Below are 21,464 nucleotides of genomic sequence, written 5' to 3' on the forward strand. Positions count from 1 at the left end.
AACAGGTGGGCTGAACTATGACAGAGGCTGAAGTAACCCTGCCACCTTCAGCCAGCTGCTGCCCACAATGCACCACCCAAGAATTTGGTGGAAGAAAGGCTTTGATTCACCTTGGGCAGGAACCTCTAGAGCCAAAGAACAAACAACAGCCACGTTCTACCTCACAGAAACCAACTTTAACCATTTTTCTCTTAAGACAGCATTTCAACAAGTATGCTCATGTCCACCTATACTACAAAGATACTCCCAAAAGTACTGTCACAGAGTTCAGAAATTTTTTCCAAGTCAAAAAATCCCAAACTCTCCATTTTCCAACACGGCAGATTCCAGACGTAGCCCTCATATTATGAAAGCCAAAATGAGCCTGGCAAACATGTTTCACCAGCACACAGTATCACTCTAGAACCAGTGAAGAGAGGAAAAGTAGGAATCAAATCTCAGTCTTCCTCTCATATACCAACTAGCAATGATGATTCTTCAAATAGCATATACTTGACACTTCTGATGATAATACATGCAGCAGAAAGGACTCCAGCTCACTCTCCTATGTCAATATTGGTTCTGCAGTGTTCGTAAGGATTAAGTATTTTGACTGTTAGGTAATCCCATTGTCCAGGAAGCAGATTAGCTCAGCACCACTATATAGCAATAACACCTCGTTTGTTGCTCTGATAGAGTATGCAGATAGTTTTATACTGCATAGCACAATTCAATTAATTGTTGTGCTATTGCCAGGTAATGCAACTAATTTAAACAGATACTGATGATATAGGTAAATTTTAGTCATGTCAGGATCTCGAAGGGCAGTGCAGTTCCTCCTCCTGACTGGGACATAATCCCGTGTTCCAACACTGGAACCACGGGCTTCATCGTGCTGGGGGTTTTGTGAGTCCTGTCCCTCTGTGCCCAAAGTGATCTGTGATGCAACATCACTGCAGAGTCAGCCTCCGCAGCACAGAGACCACGAGAGGAACAGCAGCTGCCAGGGACCCAGAGTTTGGGGAGTCACCACTGAGCCCAAGCTGCAGTAACAGCACAGCAGTACTGGGGGCCGGGAGAGGGGAAGTGTAGTGAGCATCTGGACAGGGCACCTTCAGAGCTGTAATCATGCCCACACCCAACTAACCTTTGGGAACAGACACAGTGACAGGGAAAACAGCTACACTGCGTGCTATGTTCTGCACTTATGCTGTCAGTCACAATCTGAAAATATCTGAGCGGAGCAGCTTGCACTGGTACTCACATTGCAAGCATACAGAGCTCACATCTTAATTTTCTTACTGACCTTTTCATATACCAGTTGGAGTCAAGATCTTTATCTCACCTACTGCTCCAGTTCTGAAGCTGAAATAGCTGATGTGTACTCTTGCTACTTGTTCTCTTTGTCCACTGCTGTCTTTAGCACAATTACCACCTGCTAACCACATCTAACTTTGGGTGCAACTTCCACCTCTTTTCGCCCTTCAGGTAAAATCCCCACCTTGCACTGAACCAGTCAGTTTTGCAATCCAATGGGTAGCATCAGGACAGAGCTGCAAAAACTCCACTTTGCTCAGAAACACAGAGGAATGAGTACAAACTGCTTCAGGAATGGGCTCTTGGTTCACACAGCCCCTTCCCTGACTGCAAGCACACTCTTCCTGCATTTAGGAACCATAATACGTTTGAAGAAGGACACGCTTCTTATTCCACATCCTCTGTAACTGAGAAGTATTCCCCCCCTTCTCTGCACAGAGGAGACTGCCCTACAATACAGACATTGTTCTCTACATCGAGGAATGCCTTTTCCCATATAAGATACTTGCTGCACAATGTTAATCGTGGTATCTCGCTGCAGAGCACTTATGTGCTACTATTGCACGGTCTAATTTATAATCCCCACCTAATGTGACTGTGTCAGTAATAATCCTTTTACAAGTGTCCTGCAGGAACTTGCAGTATCTTCACAGGAGCTACCAAAAATTAACTATCAGTATTGTCTCACCCGATCCACACTTGGGTAATAATGTTATACAGCACATTAAAAGAACACAGTTTGCTTACCTTTCTTTGTGCAAATTCCAGTAATAAGTCTTGCAAAAAGAGTAGGATTCCTAACAGTCACTCCACAAAGCAGCAATTTCTGACTGTGTGCCTATGACAGCAGCCCTGTGTTCAGACAAATGAGCCTTCTCTTCTGTGGCAGAGAATGAGCATTCACAGCTGTAGACACCCCTACATCGTTACTCACTTTACTTCTTTTACACGTACCATCTTTGGCAGCTGTTACAATGGTGTCAGGTGTGCGCTCTGTTTAACACAGACCTTGTAGATCGGTTTGCTCTCAAACCCACATGTAAGAACCAAGAAATTCTGCTGGAGACACATTTAGCAGAACCTTGTCCTGTACGTTCAGCAAGCTAACAAGTGTAGAAACCAAGCATACCCATGGACTATTCTCCTTAAGAAAAGTTACTGTGACATGCTGTCTTGTTACAGCTCATCAATCCTCACGATTTAGATTTCACCTCTACAAATATAACAAAAAAGGCCTATCACATTTATTACATTTTTATGCAAGGTAAACCAAAAAATCCCTGAGCACTCTAAATGGATTTCAACTTCAGAGAAGAAACTACAGTTCCTTTTCTGGTTGGGGCAAGCAGTGATGCTGCTCCGGGACGGGGGATTTCCAAGAAGTGCTGCAGCACCTTTACAGACCTGGAGCGCTCTCGGGGAAGGCACTGCTGAGGCACCACACGTTGGGTGGGTTTGCCCGCACGGAGAATAAAAGCGACTTTCACGCTGAGGCATCGTCGGTACCCGGGAGCCGCACGGCACAAGTTGTGCGGGGCGCGGGGGCCCTGCGAGCGGCGGTGCGGGGGGCTGCGGAGCGGGAGGTGCCCCAGAGCCCCCTCGCCCCTCGGCCCCTCCCCTGAGGGTACGCCGCTCCGGCCGCGACCCTCAGCCCCGCGACCTCAGCCGCCCGGCCCGGCGGACCCCGCGCAGGGTCCGAGCGCCCCCGGCCCCCACCGCGACAAACTTTGTCCCGCGCGAGCGGCTGCCCGGCACCGCCGGCGCGGGGGGCCCGCCGGGCCGCCCTGCCCGGGCCCGGGGGCGCGGGAACCGCGGCGGGCACGCCGCGCCGGGACACGCACCGACCCGCCGCCCGCACCGGAGCACGGCACGGCCCCCGCTTCCCGGGCACGGCACGACCCGCTTCCCCCGGCACGGCACTGCCCGCACCGGAGCACGGCACGGCCCCGCTGCTCGGGCAGAGCGCAGACCCGCTTCCGGGCACGGCACGGCCCCGCCCGGAGCACGCCCGCACCGGGCTCCCCTCACGCCGCCGGGGCTCCCCCCGCACGTACCTGCTCTGCCGCGCCACCGGCGTCCTGCGCGCGCCCCACCGGGGACGGGAGGACCCGCGCGCGCGCCCGCCGCGCCCGTTCCCTTGGCGACGCTGGGCCGGCGCGCGGCGCGGGTCGCTCCGCGGAGAGCGCGGGTGTGGGGGGGCGCGCGCGCGTCCCGCGCGCGGCGCGGGCCAATCGGCGGCGGCGGCGGCGCGCGCTGGATACTACGGCGCGGCCCCGCCCCGCCGCGACCCCGCGCGGGCCGGAGCGGCGACACAGCGCGACAGACCGCGGGACAGACGCGGACACACGCGGGACACACCGCACACCGCGGGACACACCGCCGGACACAGCGGGACCCGCATCGCCGCCCCGCGCGGCGCCGCCGGGGCCGGGATTGCATAACGGCGCCGGAGCGAGCAGCTGCGGGATTGCACCCTGCGGATTAGGGATTACGTTGATTCAGCAGATTGCCCCGTGCATGTCTGAGAAAGATTACAGCAGCAGAGTTAAGAATACCCCTGTGCTGCGGTAAGCCGTGGTTTAAGTAGAGCAAATTAACTCAATACAAAATTAAATGCACCAAAAAAAAAAAAAAAAAGAGAGAGAGAGAGAAAAAAAAAAGGAGGTAAACCAACCCAAGGTTATGAATGTGCTTTAAATGGACAAAATAAATGGGACTGGAATTCAGGTTTTGAGTTATCCACCCTATGCTGTAATAGCAACCAGCTCTCTGGATAAATCTTAAAAAATCTAAATCAGTATAATGAACACTAGTTACATTTGATTCCTTATGACTACCATGTAAAAGTAAATATCTAAACTCTCACGATAAACATTTTGTATTAACTCAAAATTATTTAAGAGGCACCAGTCAATTTGATTCTGTCACCATGTGCTAAACTGTCTTCTTGTACAGAGTTTGTAACAGGGATTTTTAGAGTTCTGATCACTGGATCTGAGGTTACTGACACTGGGGAGCTGACATTGTGGGGTCACTACATCTGCCACTGAGGTATGAGTAAAAATTAACCACGCAGTGAGAACCTTTAAATTGCATTAATTTCAGTCGATTTCTTACAAGAGTTGATGAAACTTGGAACCAAAAGTGCCACAGAAGAAATCATCAAGCACACAGAATGAAAGAATAGTGTTGTGGGGTTTTTTTCCCAAGCTTGGCAGTGATTTTTTTTAATGCGTCTTGCAGAATTTATTAATTCCCCCCACATAAGCACACACAGGCTCGAGACTGGAATCTCTATCTCAAAATTACGAATTTGTAGTTATATTTGACAGAAGCTCAACTTTGTAGCTTTGCCAATGTCTGTATGAATATCTCATACAGTAGAACTGGGGTTTCTGATGGAAATCTGCAGTTGGTTGCAAACTGCTTGGGAAATTTTAGGAATGGAAAGTGTCCCCTTAAAGTCACTGTAACGTCTCAAATTGCAATTTCAACACCATGACAAGAGTTTTAGGCTGCTGTTGTAGTACATAATTAATCCTAGGCGTACTTCAGTGGATAAAATCAAAACCTAAACCTAAATTTTTGCTGTAGGCATTTCTAAGACAAGAGGACTCAGTAATTTGTTGTCATCTCAGAAAACTGTAATGGAAAGAATTTTAAGCAACTGTAGTCAAAAAAATTAACCTGTAAGATGAAGCACACTGAGATTTTGTGAGCTATTTATGACCTGCCTTTGCTTCTGCCTTTTGTTAGAAATCCCTCACGTTGTGGCTGTCCCATCCTAAAAGAAACTTTCAGGGTGTAAATTTGAGTAACACATTGTCCTTGTACAGATTTGTTGTAACATCTCACCTTGAATTCTTCCTTAGAGGGATCCTCATTTGTTTCAGGCAGTTCGATGGATTTTTTTTCTGACACCTGATGATTTTCTGTGCTCAGATCAGTTATGAGCTTCAGATGGGGAGGGGATGAGAAGTTATACCTAGATGAGAAAAAACAGACTCCTTTTAACAAGACTTCAGGACAGGTCCTGGCTCTTGGAGGAAATAAGAGGTGTAGGTTACTAACTGCTTGACAGATACCAAGGACATATCTCAGAAGGAAAGTTATATTTAATTAGCTCACTAAGCAATTTTTGAAACCTTTTCTGTTCACCGTTTTCACAACACAAATATTTGAGCTCAATATTGGGGCAGAATGAGATTTTACTTTTTTTTTTTATTTTTAAAAAGAATACATAATGCAGTAAAATCTCATACTTTATGATGGCTGTAAGATGCAAAACTTAATCTAAATGTGTATTTGAAATAGCCACATGACCAAAATGATCTTTAATTTGTGGGAGTGTTTACATAGAGATTAATTCTAAGAATGTTTGAATAACAAAGAACCATAAAACAAAGCCCAAATCACTATTCAGGGCTTGCTTTTTCTCTGCCTGTGCTCACTAAGACTTACAGTTACATTCTTTGAGGGGATACAGCATCTCATGGATGCTTGGGCCAGCTAACCAGTGAAAGTACCCAAACTCAAGAGGCAAAGCAGATTCTGATTTAAATATGTGGGGAGTAAAGCACACAGGTTCGTTTAAAGACAAACCCAGCGAGTTCAAAACATTTGTTCCAATATATCTCAGTATGCACAGGTGACTTAAATGTCTAAACTGTAACATTTCCAACAACATACAGCTGTTGTTAGTGCCAGTTCAGATGGCAAAGATGAGGGGGAAAGGATAGAACTGATCTGAAGCTTTTTTTCAACGAGCTGGCACAGAGCAAAATAGGCTGTATTTTAAATTTCAGGTTAAAATGCTCCAACTGGATACACAGAGTAACTTTTCAGGAGCTCCCAAGATGCATGCAAGATACACAATCATACAATTGGATCTGTGGTTTCTGTGAGCATGGGCTACATCTGCCTCTTAAGAGGAGACAGTTTGGAAAGTGGAAGGTAGAAGCACAAATGATCTTTGTGTTTCTAGTATGAACTCAGTGCACAGATAGGTTTAGGCAAGTTGGAATAGAGTTTAGCAACAATTTCTGTGGTAGTATTTCCTTTTCTTTAAATATATCATCCCATTTCTAATGAGATAGGGACTCCAATCTGTTCTTTTTAGGACACTTATACATACTCGAACCTCTTTTCAGAGTGCAGCACCCCAGAGAAAAACTCATAAATACATGACTACCTAATGATTTATTTCCTCTTCAGTCTTAAAAAAGAGAAAATAGAGAACTAGTGGTCCCATGGCCTTCCTCAGGCTGCCTTGTTGTCTGCAGTCAGCCTATAAACCATGTGTAGTACCCGTCACAATGAGAACTAGTCCAAACAGTGATGAGTGGCACAGCACACCCCTTTAACACACTGATGCAGCAGAAAACCTCAGCTTCCCCATGGGATTTTCTGCCAGATCACTGGATTTAAGCATCTCCTGAAAAAGTTCAGCTTACCCCCGGAGCAGCAGCAGAGACAGTGAGGTGCATACTGATAGTAAGATGAAGGAAAGGAGATGAGAGATCTCCTTTTTGCAGTAGCAAAACTAAAGTTATTCTGTCAATTCAAGGACTCCTATCCTAATTAAATCTGGTACAGGAGCTAGTCTGAAATTTAGGTGATATATCCTGTTTATATTTTCTGTTATGAGAGCTATTGGATATTTACTGTTTTGTGGAACTTCCTGTGAAAAGGGAGACTAAATTAACAAGGACTGCTTGCTCCAATTAGATACAAATTTAAATCAGATTTTTGACTGCTGTGTAAAATATATTTATGATGCAATTTGTGTGAGTTAGACTATGTGAATATTTTGAATTCAGCAATAAACTGTAGTGCTGGTAACCCTAGAAAAACATGCAAGTGATTCTGTGAGCATAATGGGGTGTTCCCCTATTCTGTGCTTTGCCTCTGCAAGTATGTTTGTCTTTGCTGTAACCTCACCCACATTGCACTGTATGTAAATGTGAAGCCTTTTTCACAGCACATAAAATCCAGATCTGGAGGAGAAACCTATCTGCAGGATGATTTATTTCTTTTAAAGCCAGGATTTTAGTTCTGAAGCGACTCCTGTTCATCTGTCTCTTTGTGCAATGTTAATTGTTCTCGTTGTGCACACAAAGGTTGTGTATCTGAGGCAGCTCAAGAGGACGCCTTTGGGTGGGGACCTTGCTGTTACAGCCCAGTGTGACAGGCAACTGCCATTTCAGATTCTCCTGTATGGGCAGGACACTTGAAAACTAGAGAAGCCACCTGAGGTCCCATGAAAACCAGAACTGTCTGCTCATAAAGTAAGTACAAATGCATTATACCTTCTGAAATGGGCCTCTGCAGAAAGTTGGTTTTCTGTTACTGAAAGCTGAAGGATAGGCAATTATTCCTCTAAAGCTGAGACTTTATTTTATTTGATCATTTAATGGGAAAAAGATTCTTCCTTCCAATATAGAGCAGTTTGCTTAAATAATTGCTTTACGTACACTTTAAAGTATAATTAAGAAAAAAGAGCAAACATGAAAAAATAGGATGATCTATTGCATTAGGCTTAAACATAACCTATTTGATACAGTAAACCTTGACTATACCTAACAGGAAAACAGAATATAGCAAGGCTAGCTGGTTATAGAGTTGGCATATCTACAGAATAAGTTTCTTTTAGCATTGTCAAGTGAAGATTGGTTTCTGTCCAGGCAGAGTGTTTCTATTCCAGATTTTAAAGATCATTGTACAAGCCTTGACCTTGCTGAGTTCTGATAAATTCACAGCCTGTATTACTAATTCCACCTGACATCCAGACATGAGAAACACTCAACTGGAACACACAGACTCTCAGTGAGAAATGACAAATTGGGAAGTTCTTGTTTGTGGAATACAAGAATTCTACCACCAAGACCTTACCTGACTGAATAATCAGCAGTCTGAGGACTGGGGCAGTTGTGTGCACTGTCTTTCAAGGTGCAAACACCAATCTAATGAGCTGGCCAGACACAATCAATTAGATTGCCTAAATGCACAGGTATGGCAATTCTGAATAAGCATGGCAGTTTGAAAAAAGCATTCATTGTTTCAATATGCTTTAGTGTGAATTTGGTTTTACTCTGCCTTTAGGGATTCACTGAACTGGATAGCAGACCTGAATGTTTGCCATTAACTGTGAATTGATGGAGCTCACATCTGACAGAACCTCACTGTCACAGTGCAGCAGACTCTTAGCAGCAACACTAGGTTGCATTCCAATAGCTGTCTCTTCAGGGGAAAAAGTCATCAGCTTTAAAAATGACATGCTCAACTTCCATGTTTGTCTTCAGGTGCTGTTTTAGAAGAGTAGCCTCTGACCAAGAATAAAGATTGTTGTCGGAATAATATGCGAACAGGTAATTTCTTCCAAGTCTTTACCTGGATACACATACATGTATAATTAGAATTCATTAATATTGCCTTGAATTTGGGAGCTGCCCCTGGGATTGTCACAACTGCTCTGTAGAGCTGCCATCCCTTACTAGAGTTCACCTGCTGATGGTACAAATTCTGTAAGGGCATGTTTGCTTTGATCAGTCCTAACGTTTCACACTTTGTGACTGATTAGCATACAGTCCAAAGTTGCTTGTAAGTGAGGAAGCATCAGCCCCCTTTTATCTTCTGTCAACGTTTCCCACTCCTCCCCCTTTCCTTTTTTGTGTTAGCAGACTTCAGGATTAGACAGTCTAGTATTTTAGCCTCTGGACTAGGCAAGACAGCTGAGTCAACAAGTGGATTATCAAGGCTGGCTTGGCTCTTGGAGAGTTAAGGTGGTGTTGAGCCTGAATTTGTTTTTTTAATAGCTAGGACAGTCAGGTTACAACAGTTTAAATGCAAACAGACGAGATAGTTTAGGGACACAGCACTGTACCAGCTACCAGGAAGAAAATTAACTCTGTCCCAGCTGAAACCAGGACATGTGCATGTCCTCAAAAAGAATAATTAAAAATAAGTGTATTTAGAGCCTGCTATTACCCCAGCCAGTTTTAAGTATTGATAGTCTAGCATTAAGAAAGAACAACCTTGTTTTATTCCTCTTTGCTTCTCCTTCCACCAAATTCAACTTTTTTTAAAAATAACTTTGTGTCCTGTTTCTCTTTAATCTCTCACATAGGATGTATCAAAATACATACATATATATTATGTACAACATACAGAGAGCTCTGTTAATTTAAAAGCTAAATCTTTTGTATTTTTTTAATCTCCAATCATCACTTGACTTGTTAAACTTTTCTATCTTGATTATGGAGTCTGAATGTAATATACATTTGACTTTCAAAGCACACAATTTGCATTTTTAGATTAATATAATGTATTGACCTACCTCATGAAAAATCATAACACATTCACCAATGCTAATGTAATTGGGTTTTGGCTTGTACTGAACCCCTTCTGATTCTCCAGTATACTCTTTTGCATCATTGACTATAAATTTAGAGGGATAAACTGGTGCTTTCACACCTTCCTATCTATAAATACAGAACTGTGGCTCTGAAATTTGCTGCAAGCTACTCTATTTCAGTACAGTAGGTATGAAGTACAATAATATCTATTTTTGTGTTACAATTTTCTAGTAATGATGTTTTATAGTGTTGAGCATCCTGAATTTTCTTTTATTGCCTTTTATAATTCTGACACCTACTTTATACTGTTTTACTCTGATAATTTCACTAAGTAGTAGCAAAGTATTGATAAACAAAATAGAACTAATGAAAAGCACAATAGGATGGAAAGAGGGGCACCTGATCTAGATGGACATAGAGGTTTCTTTGAGTTTCTCATCACTGGTAAAATTAAGGTTACCATTTTTCCCTCAGGACTGGAAAAAGTCTATCTCTGGAAGGAAATAGCCTATAGAAAAATTGTCTGTAATTACAATCAAAAAGGTTTCAAAGGCTCCCTGGGCACTTTTTGTTCTCTCTCTCTGCCTCTCTCACATTCTCTAATAGGCCTAAGACAGAGTGCCTGAGGTATTTTGCCAGAACAGAAATGCCTGGTTCTGCTGCAGAGCTGGTCCTTAGTACAGAGATCACACCTGAACAGGGATCATCCTCCCAGATGTCCCGAGGCCTGGGTGACTGGAGGCACTGAGGTTTCCTCAGGACTCTGCCACTGTGCCAGTGTGAGACAGGTCCATTTCTGCCTAAAGATGAAGAAAAGAAATAGAACCTTAAGGCAGGATTTTAAGGAGGTTAACAAATTCTCATTAATTCTCACGAGAACTTCTTTGCAACCTTTCCATGAGCTGTGTAAAAGAATTTTTTTGGGGGGCCCACCTTCTATCATCTTGCTTTTCCATCTGGTAGAATTTCAACAGTTAACTCCCTCAGACACTTGATAGAGTTGAGAGCACGTTGAGAGTTTTGTTTTTCTCAGCTGTTTCTTATAATTGTGTGGATATCCTGATACACTGTTCATGTGTTCAGTACCCTCTCTTCATTTGACAGAGGATTCAATTGAATGACACTCTCACAGAAGGCCCACTGTTAGGTTTGAATAGACTAAAATCAAATAATTTGTAGTTCTTGTTTAAAAACCTCCTTGTTTTTCTTCTGTGCCCATTTTATTCCTATTGCAATTGTACTTCTATTAGTCTTCTAATAGTGAACTTGCAAGAAATGAATTGCCAGTAGAAGAGCACAGAAAGCTTCGGAGTTAAAATAAATTTCCATTTAACTTCCTACCAGGTAGGGCAGAACACACATTTCTGTGCAACAAGGTCAAACATGAACAATCTTTCCAGCCTTTCTTCTCCCTCCTCCAGCTCCCTCATTTATCTGCACACAGGCAAAAAGGTCCAGTTCCCATTTGGATGCACTTGGATAAGAGGAACATGGCACTGAATTCCTGTTGGGCGCTGGGGTTTAACTTCACCTTAAAATAACAGAAGGACTTGACTCACACTCCTACACCAGTATGCCATCACAGAAATGGAAGAATATGTGGAAAAAAAGGGAGAATGGAATTGCTGGAGATTGTCTAGAGGATAGCAGGATGCACAATGGTTTTGTTGCAGAGTTAGAAGTAGCTAAGCCTCTCTGCTACTCTTAGAAAAGTCAGTTTTATTTTACATACAGAGCTGTAGAAACTCCCTCTATGGTAGGATTTCTTATGGCCACACTTCTCACTTTTTTCTGCAGGAATAAAGGGAAACCCTAACTCTTTTTCCTGAAGGACAAATAAGAAAACTAAAATCTTGATTACTCTTACACTGTATTTTGTATAGAACATGTCTTCTATACATAAATAGTGAGACAGCAGAGTTCTTATTTTCAGAGCTTCTGGGAGAAATAACAGCAAGAACACTTAAAGTGTGAGGTAACACATGATTCTCACCCTTGTGATGTCAGAAGACTGCTCTATTTTTGTTTTGATTGAGATACTGTGGTTTCATAAGATGGAAGAAATATATAAAAATATATATATGCATATATATATAAAATGAATTACTGATGCATTAAATGTGTCATAAATATATGCAGTCCAGCTTCCAAATTTAGACTGCTTTCAGAAAGAGTGAAGTGGTACAGTTAAATATGCTTTTTAAGCATAAAATGGTCAACTGCTGCTACGAGTGCCAACATTAGTGTCCTGTATGGGAGTGTTATTAGAATTCCTAATTATGTTTAACACACTAGCAATTCATCCAAGAAGCCTATTGAGTCAGGAAAAAGCCTTTCTGAGGTCTGTGGAAATTACACTGTACCACATAAGTGACCCTTGGCAGGCTGTCTCCTCCTCTGCTCATTAAGAACTGGGGTGGGAAAACCTGACGGTGCCCAAGTGGGCTGTGATTCAGCTCTTAACACAGCCCTGAGCAGTCTCAGAATGTGCTGGCCCACACCTGTGACTATTCTGGGTGCATCTGTACTGGCTGAGCCTCTCACAGAAGGTAGTTAAGCTAAAGATAGTTTGTGCCAGTGGAACAGGACAAACCAGACTCCCCACAGGTCATCGTGTGGTCACTGTGCTCGGCACGGCGAAGGAAGGAACGCAGAGTTCAGAAGTTCCTCTCAGTGCCAGAGAAAGTTTGATTTATTTATCTAATTTAGGTGTTTCACACCTAAATTAGTGATCTTTTCCACATATTGTTACATGAAACAGTTGTGCAAGACAGTGCTGTGTGCTGCTGGCCTGGAGGGCAAGGCCGACACCTGTTCTGTTCATAGGGTGGTTTTGTTTGTGTGAGGGTTTGTTTTGGTGTTTTTCTGGTTTTGAAGTCTCTATTTTTCTCAGTGTTTTTTTGGTCTTATTTTTAAGATCATGAAGAACTCTGTGGCACCAGTTATGGATCTTTTTGTCTAAATGGAGGGATTTGTTATATGATTCCTACTGTATCCAGTCCATTCTGCAGGTCAGTGAAACTGAAGTTTGTGTGTCTAAGTATTGGACAGTAGCTGTCTAAAGACTGTGTCTCCATTTTGTTTCTTTAGGAAATCACTGTTAAAATGTTATCTAAAAGAAAATATCTATTACCTATTACTTTCCAAGCTTGTAGAGCCGTGACAATATGAGACAAATAATTGTGTATACTTGGTTTATACTTGCTTGGCAGGTGCAACAGCACTCAGTTACGTATGCATTCAGGATGATGTCTATATTTAGAGCCACGTCTCTTCCCTCATTACAATACAGAAAGAACGAAATACCCTTTGCCTCATAGAATATAGACTGTAGGAAAGGCATTCAGAAAGGCAAAGCACATTCCCAGTCTTTCTTACAGAGGAATGATATTACAAATATTTTTGTAACATAAAATGGCCTACCGTGAACAAAACAAGGAGGCACAAAAAATAATATGATCTTTTTAGGGGGAAAAAACCCCAAAACACTGTAATTCAAGACTTACTGTGTTCTCTGAATCTTGCTGAAATACTCAGCTTTCCAGTGACAGCCAAAGACTACCTGAAAAAGAAACATGAAGGCAGCAAATACAGATACTTCCTACATCATTCCACAGCAGAACCCTTCTTCTCTCTGAAGCCCATTTAGCACATTGGAAAAGTAGCAGTTCCTGGTTTTGCATGTGGATACATTTCCTGCATGAACACAGCCCTATCTTTTTATTTTCTCATTTACCAAGACATAAGATGCTAAATGAAATTCTCATTTTTCATGGTTCATTTACTAATTCTGAGTTATCATTCATCAAAATAAATTATGATTGATTTAACGGGTTTGCTTAACAAAATAATAGGCATTCAGACAAATATTACATACACTTAAGGATATTACCTTTTTTGCTTCTATGGCAACTTCTGCTCCCTCTTCCATCTTGAGCTATAACTAATGATAACTGGATAAAACAGTTGAAGAAGGGAAAAAAATCTGTTCCCAGATGCCTAATTAAAATATCTCTTTGTTTTGTTTGGGACAGTTCAATTTAAACACTTAAGCTCAAGCATGTAAACTCATTTAGTTAGGTGAGGAGAAAAGAGACAGTTTTGTGATAAATGCTCATTGAAAAATATACACAGCAGATCACTGTCATTGTCCAGTGTCACAATGAATCACATCCAGAAGGGAGACTAGAGCTCCAAAGTGCTGGATGATGGTGATTTATTCTCTGCTAAACCTTGCAAGCTTGTGTGATAGAAAATGAATACCACATACACAAAAAGTGAAACATTTTGAAATACATGCTGGTTTTTTCTTTCTAGAAGGAGTCCCATATTACTGATATTAAAATACCTAAATGAAAAATGAATGGTTAAACTAAACAGCATCAGTTACACAATTTCAAAGCCCCTTCTCAACTATTGCTAGACTGCGTAACAAGGAAGATGTATTTGATGCAATAACTATAAATATGAAGTAACAAATCCCCAGAACAATTCATCCTTCAGGAGCACAAACTAGTCAGCATAGATAATTTCCATTTTAACAGCTCCAAATGAAGTCATTTGCAGTTCAGGTGCTATAGGATTTTATGATCTGCTGAAGCAGAAAAGTAACATCTTAAGAGCATTTCTGTTATACTCAGGCAATCTTACTGCATTTAAATTATCAACTATTTTTTTTCCTGTATCTAGCGATTGATTATGAAGTTAGATGGTTTAAATAGCAGCATTCTATTTAAGCATGTCCTCATTCTAAGCATGTTCCTTAATCAGTCAGAGAAGGCTAATTATAGATGAGAAAGGTTTTGTTTACACACAGATATCTTAGTAATCAGCAGTGATGTGAATAGAAACAACAGAAAAAAATGCATCACGATTCAGCAGAATTCAGGAAATATTTGGTGCTTTGGAACTTCAAGACTGGCACCATCACATGGTTGCACAAAGTTTCTTTGATGGAGGTTTCTGCCAAATCCCACCCAAAGCTCCCAAGTGTTCTCAAAAAAACTCAAATCACTTTTATACTCAAAGGCTGGATGACTGATAGTTAAAAGGGGGAGATGGAGAAAGAACAGCCTAGCAAACTGTAAAAATACCTTGAAACACATTTGCCTTGACGTGCTACTTAGTTACACCAATGTGTTGTGCTAAACATAGTCCAGATTACCAATGCAACGTCACTGGAAGTAATTTCACCACAAAGCTAAGGAAAATGCATCAGTCTTTAGAAATATGTGGGTTTATGCATGCTAACAAATTAAGAGCCACCGTTTACCTTTGGAATTTAAGTTATTTTAATCATTCAGAAATGGACATAGACAAGGTAGAGATTTAATAGAAACAAGCATTAATTGACCTCCCCCTTTCTGTGCAACATTAGCAGATTTTAAATACAGCTGCTGTGTGCTGAAACATGAAGTTGCTCAGCTGCCACCTTCCCTCACTGCTTTCCTAACAATGAGTTAATGTTCTCAGCAGCAAAAGGCACACCTGGCACCATAAACCAGATGAGCTTCAAACCCAGGAACACTTAAATGTACTAAATAAACAGGCAGCAGGACAGAGAAGGATGGAAAAGCAGCTGCCTCAGGTGTCTCAGGAACCACAAGGCTGAAAGCATTTGCCTCAGCACCTGATGGCAGCTGTCCCAGAAGCATTAATTAATGCAGGGCAGAACAAGGTGAAGATTTTGGTTTCTGAGGGGGAGCTCTGGTACTTCCATCTTTTTTCTTACACTTGGCAGATTTCTGAGAGCATTCTTCTGTGTTTCAAACAAAATACAGATGGCATAAGACCACACAAACATAGCTCCTCTGCTTCGGAGGGCAGTACACACAAAATCAACAGTGAATGCTCTCCTTATGTCTTTGAAAACTATTAGCAATCAGAACTACAGCTGGAGATATGGCAAATCTTGCCACATAAACACATAGTTAAGGGAGTTCTATGGAAAAATAATCAATTCTTTCAACTTCTCTCCACTAGGAGCATTTTTTTTTACTCTCTTTGTATATGAAGTCATCTTCAGAGTAACAGTTTTGAAACTCCCTTAAATGCAAAAATGTTTAAAAACCTGCTTAGGGGTTCTAGTTAACTTTGCTATTGTTTATTCACTTTGGCTTGAAAATCTTTTTCATACTTACTAGATGTCCTTACAGTGTATGGATTAAGACAACTTTTAGGAGCCTGCTACAGACTGAAGATTATGGTGATTTTGAAGCTCTCAGCCATGTAATCTGAGTTACATTGACAAGCAGATAATTTTTCAGCTTTTTCTGCTTAGACCTTTGTATTTCCTTGCAAGTAATTTTGATACCAAGAAGCACCCAGGATTTTTCTGACTAAAGGAAGACTAAACGAAAACTAAAGTCAACACCCTTACAGTGTAATGCAGTGCAATGAGAATCCAGGTGCATATTTGACTCAAACTCTACTTCCATTTTTAAAGTCTGTCAGATACTTCCTTATGTTGCCCACCTGGGAGTCTGGCAGAGAAAGAAACCTCTCCTTGTTACTATATCCCACAGGCAGAGGACCCCTTGCACAGCCCCATAAAAGAGACAGCAGTAGTGCCTCCTGTTATTGCAAGACCTTCATGCTTCTGTTTTAGTTACTAATCAGATTTTAGGGGAGCAATAGAATTGCAGACCCACCCAATGCAGTCTATTTACTTCCACTTTGTACTGATGCTGACACGGGTGGCTTGGATTAATATCCTATGCTGAAAGACTCTCTGGATTTCTTTACCTCTGCTAGTGTTTTGTCTGTAGCACAGCTCCTGTAGTATGTTTGTATACAACAGTTTCAGGCTGGCTCATCTCGTCTGACAGGAGGCGTGGGTGTGTGTGCATGTGTGTGCAGGCACCTAGGAGAGCACAAATCTGGATGCTTTCTGAAAATGGGAGGTTTCAGTCACAGATTTCCCTCAGACATCGAAGGCTGCTGTATTTCCACTCTGATTGAATTAGAAATTCTAATTTTTTAGAGGGGGGAAAAGACCTCTTTTCCATTTTAAAAATCAAGTTTGGGATGCTACATAGTAGGACCATTTAGGCAACACAGAGCAGGTGCTGAGGCAGCAGGCTCACAGCATGGAGGTGATGTTCTGCAGCAGCTACACCTCGCCTAGGGAGCACAAGACTTAATGAGTCTTATGCTCTTAGTCCAGCCTAGAACCAGGCTGCTCTGGTTTTGCCCCAGTTTATTCAAGTGCAGATGCACCAGTGCCTGCCCTATTAACAGCTGCTCCTAACCTGGGCTCTACTTTTAGGCATCTGTTATAAACAAGATAAACTAGGAGTTTATCTTAAAAGCTGCTGGCTTTTAAGGCTGTGTTAGGAAGCCTGACTACCTCTAGAAGGCATGAGATAGATACCATGGATTATGTTCATGGCCCACATGCTTGACAGACACTGTGTTTTTGACTTGCTTGCAGTCATTGCATAAGTAACTCCACTGAAATTATTAGAGCTCTGCTACAGGATAAGCAGATCTTTTGAGTGAGTTCCACTGCTAATTATAGAAGTCTGCTTAGTTTCTCACCAATTTTAAGAAAGGACTTGCAGAAGAAACCTTTCCTAGTTGTCTTAAAGCACCAGTTGCCTTCACCTCTGTGTACATCAGGACAGGTAACTTCATAAAAGCTTGTGAAAGCCAATATTTGAACATTTGGATTTTCAGAAATGCCCTGGCTGTAGCACAGTTTGTTGCTAAGGCACATTAGCTATAATTTTGTTTATTTATATGTAACCCAGAGGTACCTCATCGCAATTTTCCTGTTTCTATGAAAACCTACATAATTTTTGGGTTTTATGGCAGCATTTTTTACATAGCTTGGAATCACTTTGAGCAAGTGTGTCAACAGCTCAGCCTAGTTTGTAATCCCTAATCCACTTCACACAGTTAAACAGATACTATCAAACTAGCCAGTCATGAAAAACATGTTTCTCCAACTTGTTTTTGTTACATCCATGCAGAAGAGGTTCAGCATTCAGGGTGTTTAAGTTTTGCATGTGCTTTTTTTAGTGCAGGGATTTTTCCCGTTGCTCTAACCCTGCATTCATATTGCTGTAGTTTTCCCCTCAGAGTCTTAGGCCTTCAAGCTCCTTTCCCTCCTAAAGGCTTGTGACTACCTCAAGCATCTGGTTGTGTTTTCTATTTAGTAGGAAGTGCTACAATCTCGGTGAGCTTTTTTCTAGGCTGTCATCACATTCCCAATTTTTTTTCCTGTGGTCTTTTGCAGCACATGAATACAACTTCTATGCACTGATATGTCACCTCTACTTCTCACAACAGTTCACTAACCCTCACCTTTTACCTGATCCTGTGTGCAACTCTCTGCAGCAGGACTGTCTTTTCTTCCTCCTGCTTCATTTGACTCTTTAGGTTACTGACTTACTTCCTTTACACTCATTCTTTAGAACTTTTCCATGAGCCTTAATTTGATGCCAAAACCTATTTATTTTTTTTCCTTCCTGTATCATTTTAGCCTTGCATTATTCTCCAGTTTCCATTGGTATTCAAGAATACTTCTATGAATTTCATATTCCATTTTCTATCCCTGTGACTCTATTCAGCTCTCCAAAGCATTTCTCTCTCACTTGCTAGAGAACAATGCCCCACTCAAACTACACTTCTATCCTTAAAGTATTCTACAGTATTTCAGAAATAGGCCACTGAAAAGCCACTACACTTAGAGTAAATATCTGGAACATTATCTCAGGCAATCAGAGCAGTCTGCCTGCCCTTGCTTCTCCCAGCAGTGACACATCATAACTTTGAAAAGTCTCCCATTGTCCTTGGCAGTTCGATCAGCTGCACAGCTTTAATATATGATGATAATTAAACAGATTTTTTTTTTTAGTGTCTAAATCTTCCATTATATTTCCAAAGACAAAGAATTAAAAGAAAGGGTAGTAATTCTTTGTGGCTGAGACCAGCAGTACTGAAATACTGTCCATAACATACAGAAAGTGGAGTCACATCGAGCCTCCACGTTGGAAAGCTCACAGGGATCCTTTTGTCTTAGTTCCATGTCCCAGACATTTCTCCTTTTTGGCAGTTCCTCCCCACTCCCCCTTCTTATCCCTCATCTGAAATTATACCTTGCAGCTGCCAATGGCAGTGGAGAACTTCAAGTGTGCTACAGAGTTCAGCCCATTTCTCTCAGCTGGAGCCTCAAATTGCTTATGTCACAGATTATTATGACTTCAGTGCCAGAAATAGCAAGAAGGAGCAAGATCTTTAGTAATACAAATAGAGGGAAGCAAATTTACATATATCAAAAATACATGCAGAGTGTAGATACTGAAAGAAGTGCTTTCCATTTTCTGTACTGCAAAAGAAAACTTAGCAGAGTAAGTGCAAAATACAAGACAAATGAAGATTAGTTTAGCTTCAACCTATCTATTTTTGACCGAATGTGAATTACTAAGCCATTACTTCTATTTATTTTTAATAAAATATACCATTTTACCGTGGTAAAATGCCATATCCATTTTAATCCTTTCTTCAGAAGAAGTTTTCAGAGGCTCAATACATAAAATAAGCATAGTAGAGAAGACTTACCTAGGTCTCTCCAGGAGGGGGTTATTCACCGAGCACGTAACATGTTCTGGCATGAATTATTACACTGCATAAACTACTTCTGCAATTTAAGGTGTACCGTGTCTCAATGAATTCCCATTTCCTGGATCTATTTATCTGACAGCTCTTCAACAAAGGAAGCTAAAAGTTACATGAAAGGGAGAAAAGAAAGCATGGCTACCGTGTGAGAACCAGTGGGATGACACGGTTAACACTAAAGAGGTAGATTTAATTAATTAAATCTGTCAGTAATGAATATATTAAATTTAATATATGAAAGCAGTATGGATCAGAATGTAAACCTGATGCCCAATGTGCCCAATTCCCTTTGTTCCAAAAATACAAGGTGAGAGGAAATTCCCTAAGAAGAGTTGCTGCCCAGCAAATACAAACTCTGAATTATGTCATAACAGTTCTCTCCCCACCTAAGAGCAAAAGAAGCCTTTGACAAGTTACCATCTAATCCTAATACCACTTGGTTTCCCAGGTGTATTGAGCATTACACAGGAGCCCGTTGTGAGGAAGTTTTGCTGCCCAGCATCAAGTCCCAAACAAAAGGTGACCTGTTTGCAGCTTTCTTGGCTTCACTTCTTCTTCTAGGAGTTCTTGTAATTGGAGCATTCTACTTCCTTTGCAGGTAAAAGTGCTTCATAAGGCTGAAGCTGTTTAATCAAGTAGAAATTTCTTCTGGTAATCATGTACTAATTATCTGAATGTAAAAGCATGTAATGAATTATCCATAAGGTTGTATGGTTATTCAACATAATGAATGTGGGTGTCTCAACTTGTTGCTTGTAATATTTCACTCCCTGGCTTAAAGTTTTCTCAGTGTCTTTTCTAAGCTATTACTTATAGTTGCTTTGTAAAAAATACAGGTAGTACACCCATGTTTGAGATCCACAGTCTACCCAGAGTTAGTGCTAACCTTTAAAAACTTTATGTTGTCTGAAGATTGAGAAGTAGAAGCAAATTGATGAAGTACTTAGGGAACAAAAACTGTTCCCACTGAGCTGGCAGCCAAAGCAACTGGTGCCATTAGCTCCTAATTCCTCTACAGCTCCTGGTCTAAAAAGGAAAACTAAGGAAAGAATGAAAGTGAAGAATAATCCCAGGCAGATATTTCCTAACTAACATTTTGAACAAAACAGAGGGCTAACTAATTTGTACAGGATGATCCATGTTAGAGTAGCAGGAACATGTCAGTGCTAGACAGCAAGTGCTGCAGGTTTGGTTTTTGCAGCATTTTAGGCATATCAGGACTTGGGATGAAAACACACAAGCAGTTATTGGGATTAAAGCAGCTATTTGATGCTGTACATGTGTCAGTACACTTAGACCAAACCCAAACAAATTTACTGTTTTCACTTACTCTCTGCATTTATAATGCAAGTCAACCTTCTTTATTTTTAGAATACAGCACTTTTTATAAGAGCTTATTTTGTCACACACCATTAATATGTGTTTATGCCTTTATGAGGCAACTTACATGAGTCCCTGTAATTCTTGGCCACCACAGACTTGCAGCCTCTTCCCCTTTCTCCTGTACTGCATTTCTCCTTGGCTGTGATAACCAAAGGTTCTTGCAATGCTGTTCTTTGCTCTCCCATAATCACATTGCCAAATCAACCTCTCTGATCAGTGCCTTTCAATGAGCGACCTTTGGAATAGCTGGGCTACTTTTACCTCAGCTGCTGTCATGGAAACCCACTGAATGCCAGTTTTTCCCACAGCTGAATGTATTTAGAAGAGATAGAGAGCATTTGATACAACAGTTTGTATAAAAACTCCCTTGTTGTAAAGCATACCCCCCACCTTAGTAATTTTAGTTAAATTACTCCTGCTTAGCCATGGAATGCCACAGCAGTTCTTCACTAAAGAACATTTGAAGATTACCAAAAAGTTATTAGAATACAGCTTTAACTAACTTGAGAAAAATTCATTCAAGTGTCATACAGGCAGTATTTCTTCAGAAATAAAATTGTCTCCAAGAAGAGAGCAATCTGTTAAAAGATCCCTTTCCTCTTGCACACAGCAAAATTAGGGGAAAGCTGGAGACAGAGTCTATTGAGTGTCATGGTCAAAGTACAGAATCTTAGAGTGACAGCAATGACAGGTCTGTGCAAGTTCTTTTATTAGACAGTTGGAAGATGAACCTCACCTACTCTTCACTCAAGCTCTGCCTAACTGGCAGAACAAGTAGTAATGCCTCTTTATTAGAAAAATAACTCAGTC

The 21,464-nt window shown here is 41.3% G+C and overlaps 1 protein-coding gene across 5 annotated transcripts in view; it reads left to right on the forward strand.

Annotated features, from left to right (window-relative positions):
• The window catches only part of NRG4 (neuregulin 4), a 44,820-nt gene that overhangs the window by 20,575 nt on the left and 2,781 nt on the right, over nucleotides 1–21,464 (forward strand). The window contains exons 1-5 of one of the 5 annotated variants that reach the window (XM_018081465.2): nucleotides 3,700–3,863; nucleotides 7,416–7,583; nucleotides 8,598–8,663; nucleotides 12,568–12,661; nucleotides 19,720–19,869. In XM_018081465.2, coding sequence (XP_017936954.1) covers nucleotides 8,654–8,663; nucleotides 12,568–12,661; nucleotides 19,720–19,869 — 254 coding nt within the window. In that variant the 5' untranslated portion in view covers nucleotides 3,700–3,863; nucleotides 7,416–7,583; nucleotides 8,598–8,653. Of the gene's footprint in view, nucleotides 1–3,699; nucleotides 3,864–7,415; nucleotides 7,584–8,597; nucleotides 8,664–12,567; nucleotides 12,662–19,719; nucleotides 19,870–21,464 lie in introns of those variants that run through there. The other 4 variants (XM_008933813.3, XM_018081463.2, XM_018081462.2 and 1 more) reach the window with 4 other exon arrangements.

This window comes from Manacus vitellinus, unplaced genomic scaffold, assembly GCF_001715985.3.
Source record: "Manacus vitellinus isolate BGI_N305 unplaced genomic scaffold, ASM171598v3 scaffold_53_pilon, whole genome shotgun sequence".
NCBI classification, from domain to species: domain Eukaryota; kingdom Metazoa; phylum Chordata; class Aves; order Passeriformes; family Pipridae; genus Manacus; species Manacus vitellinus.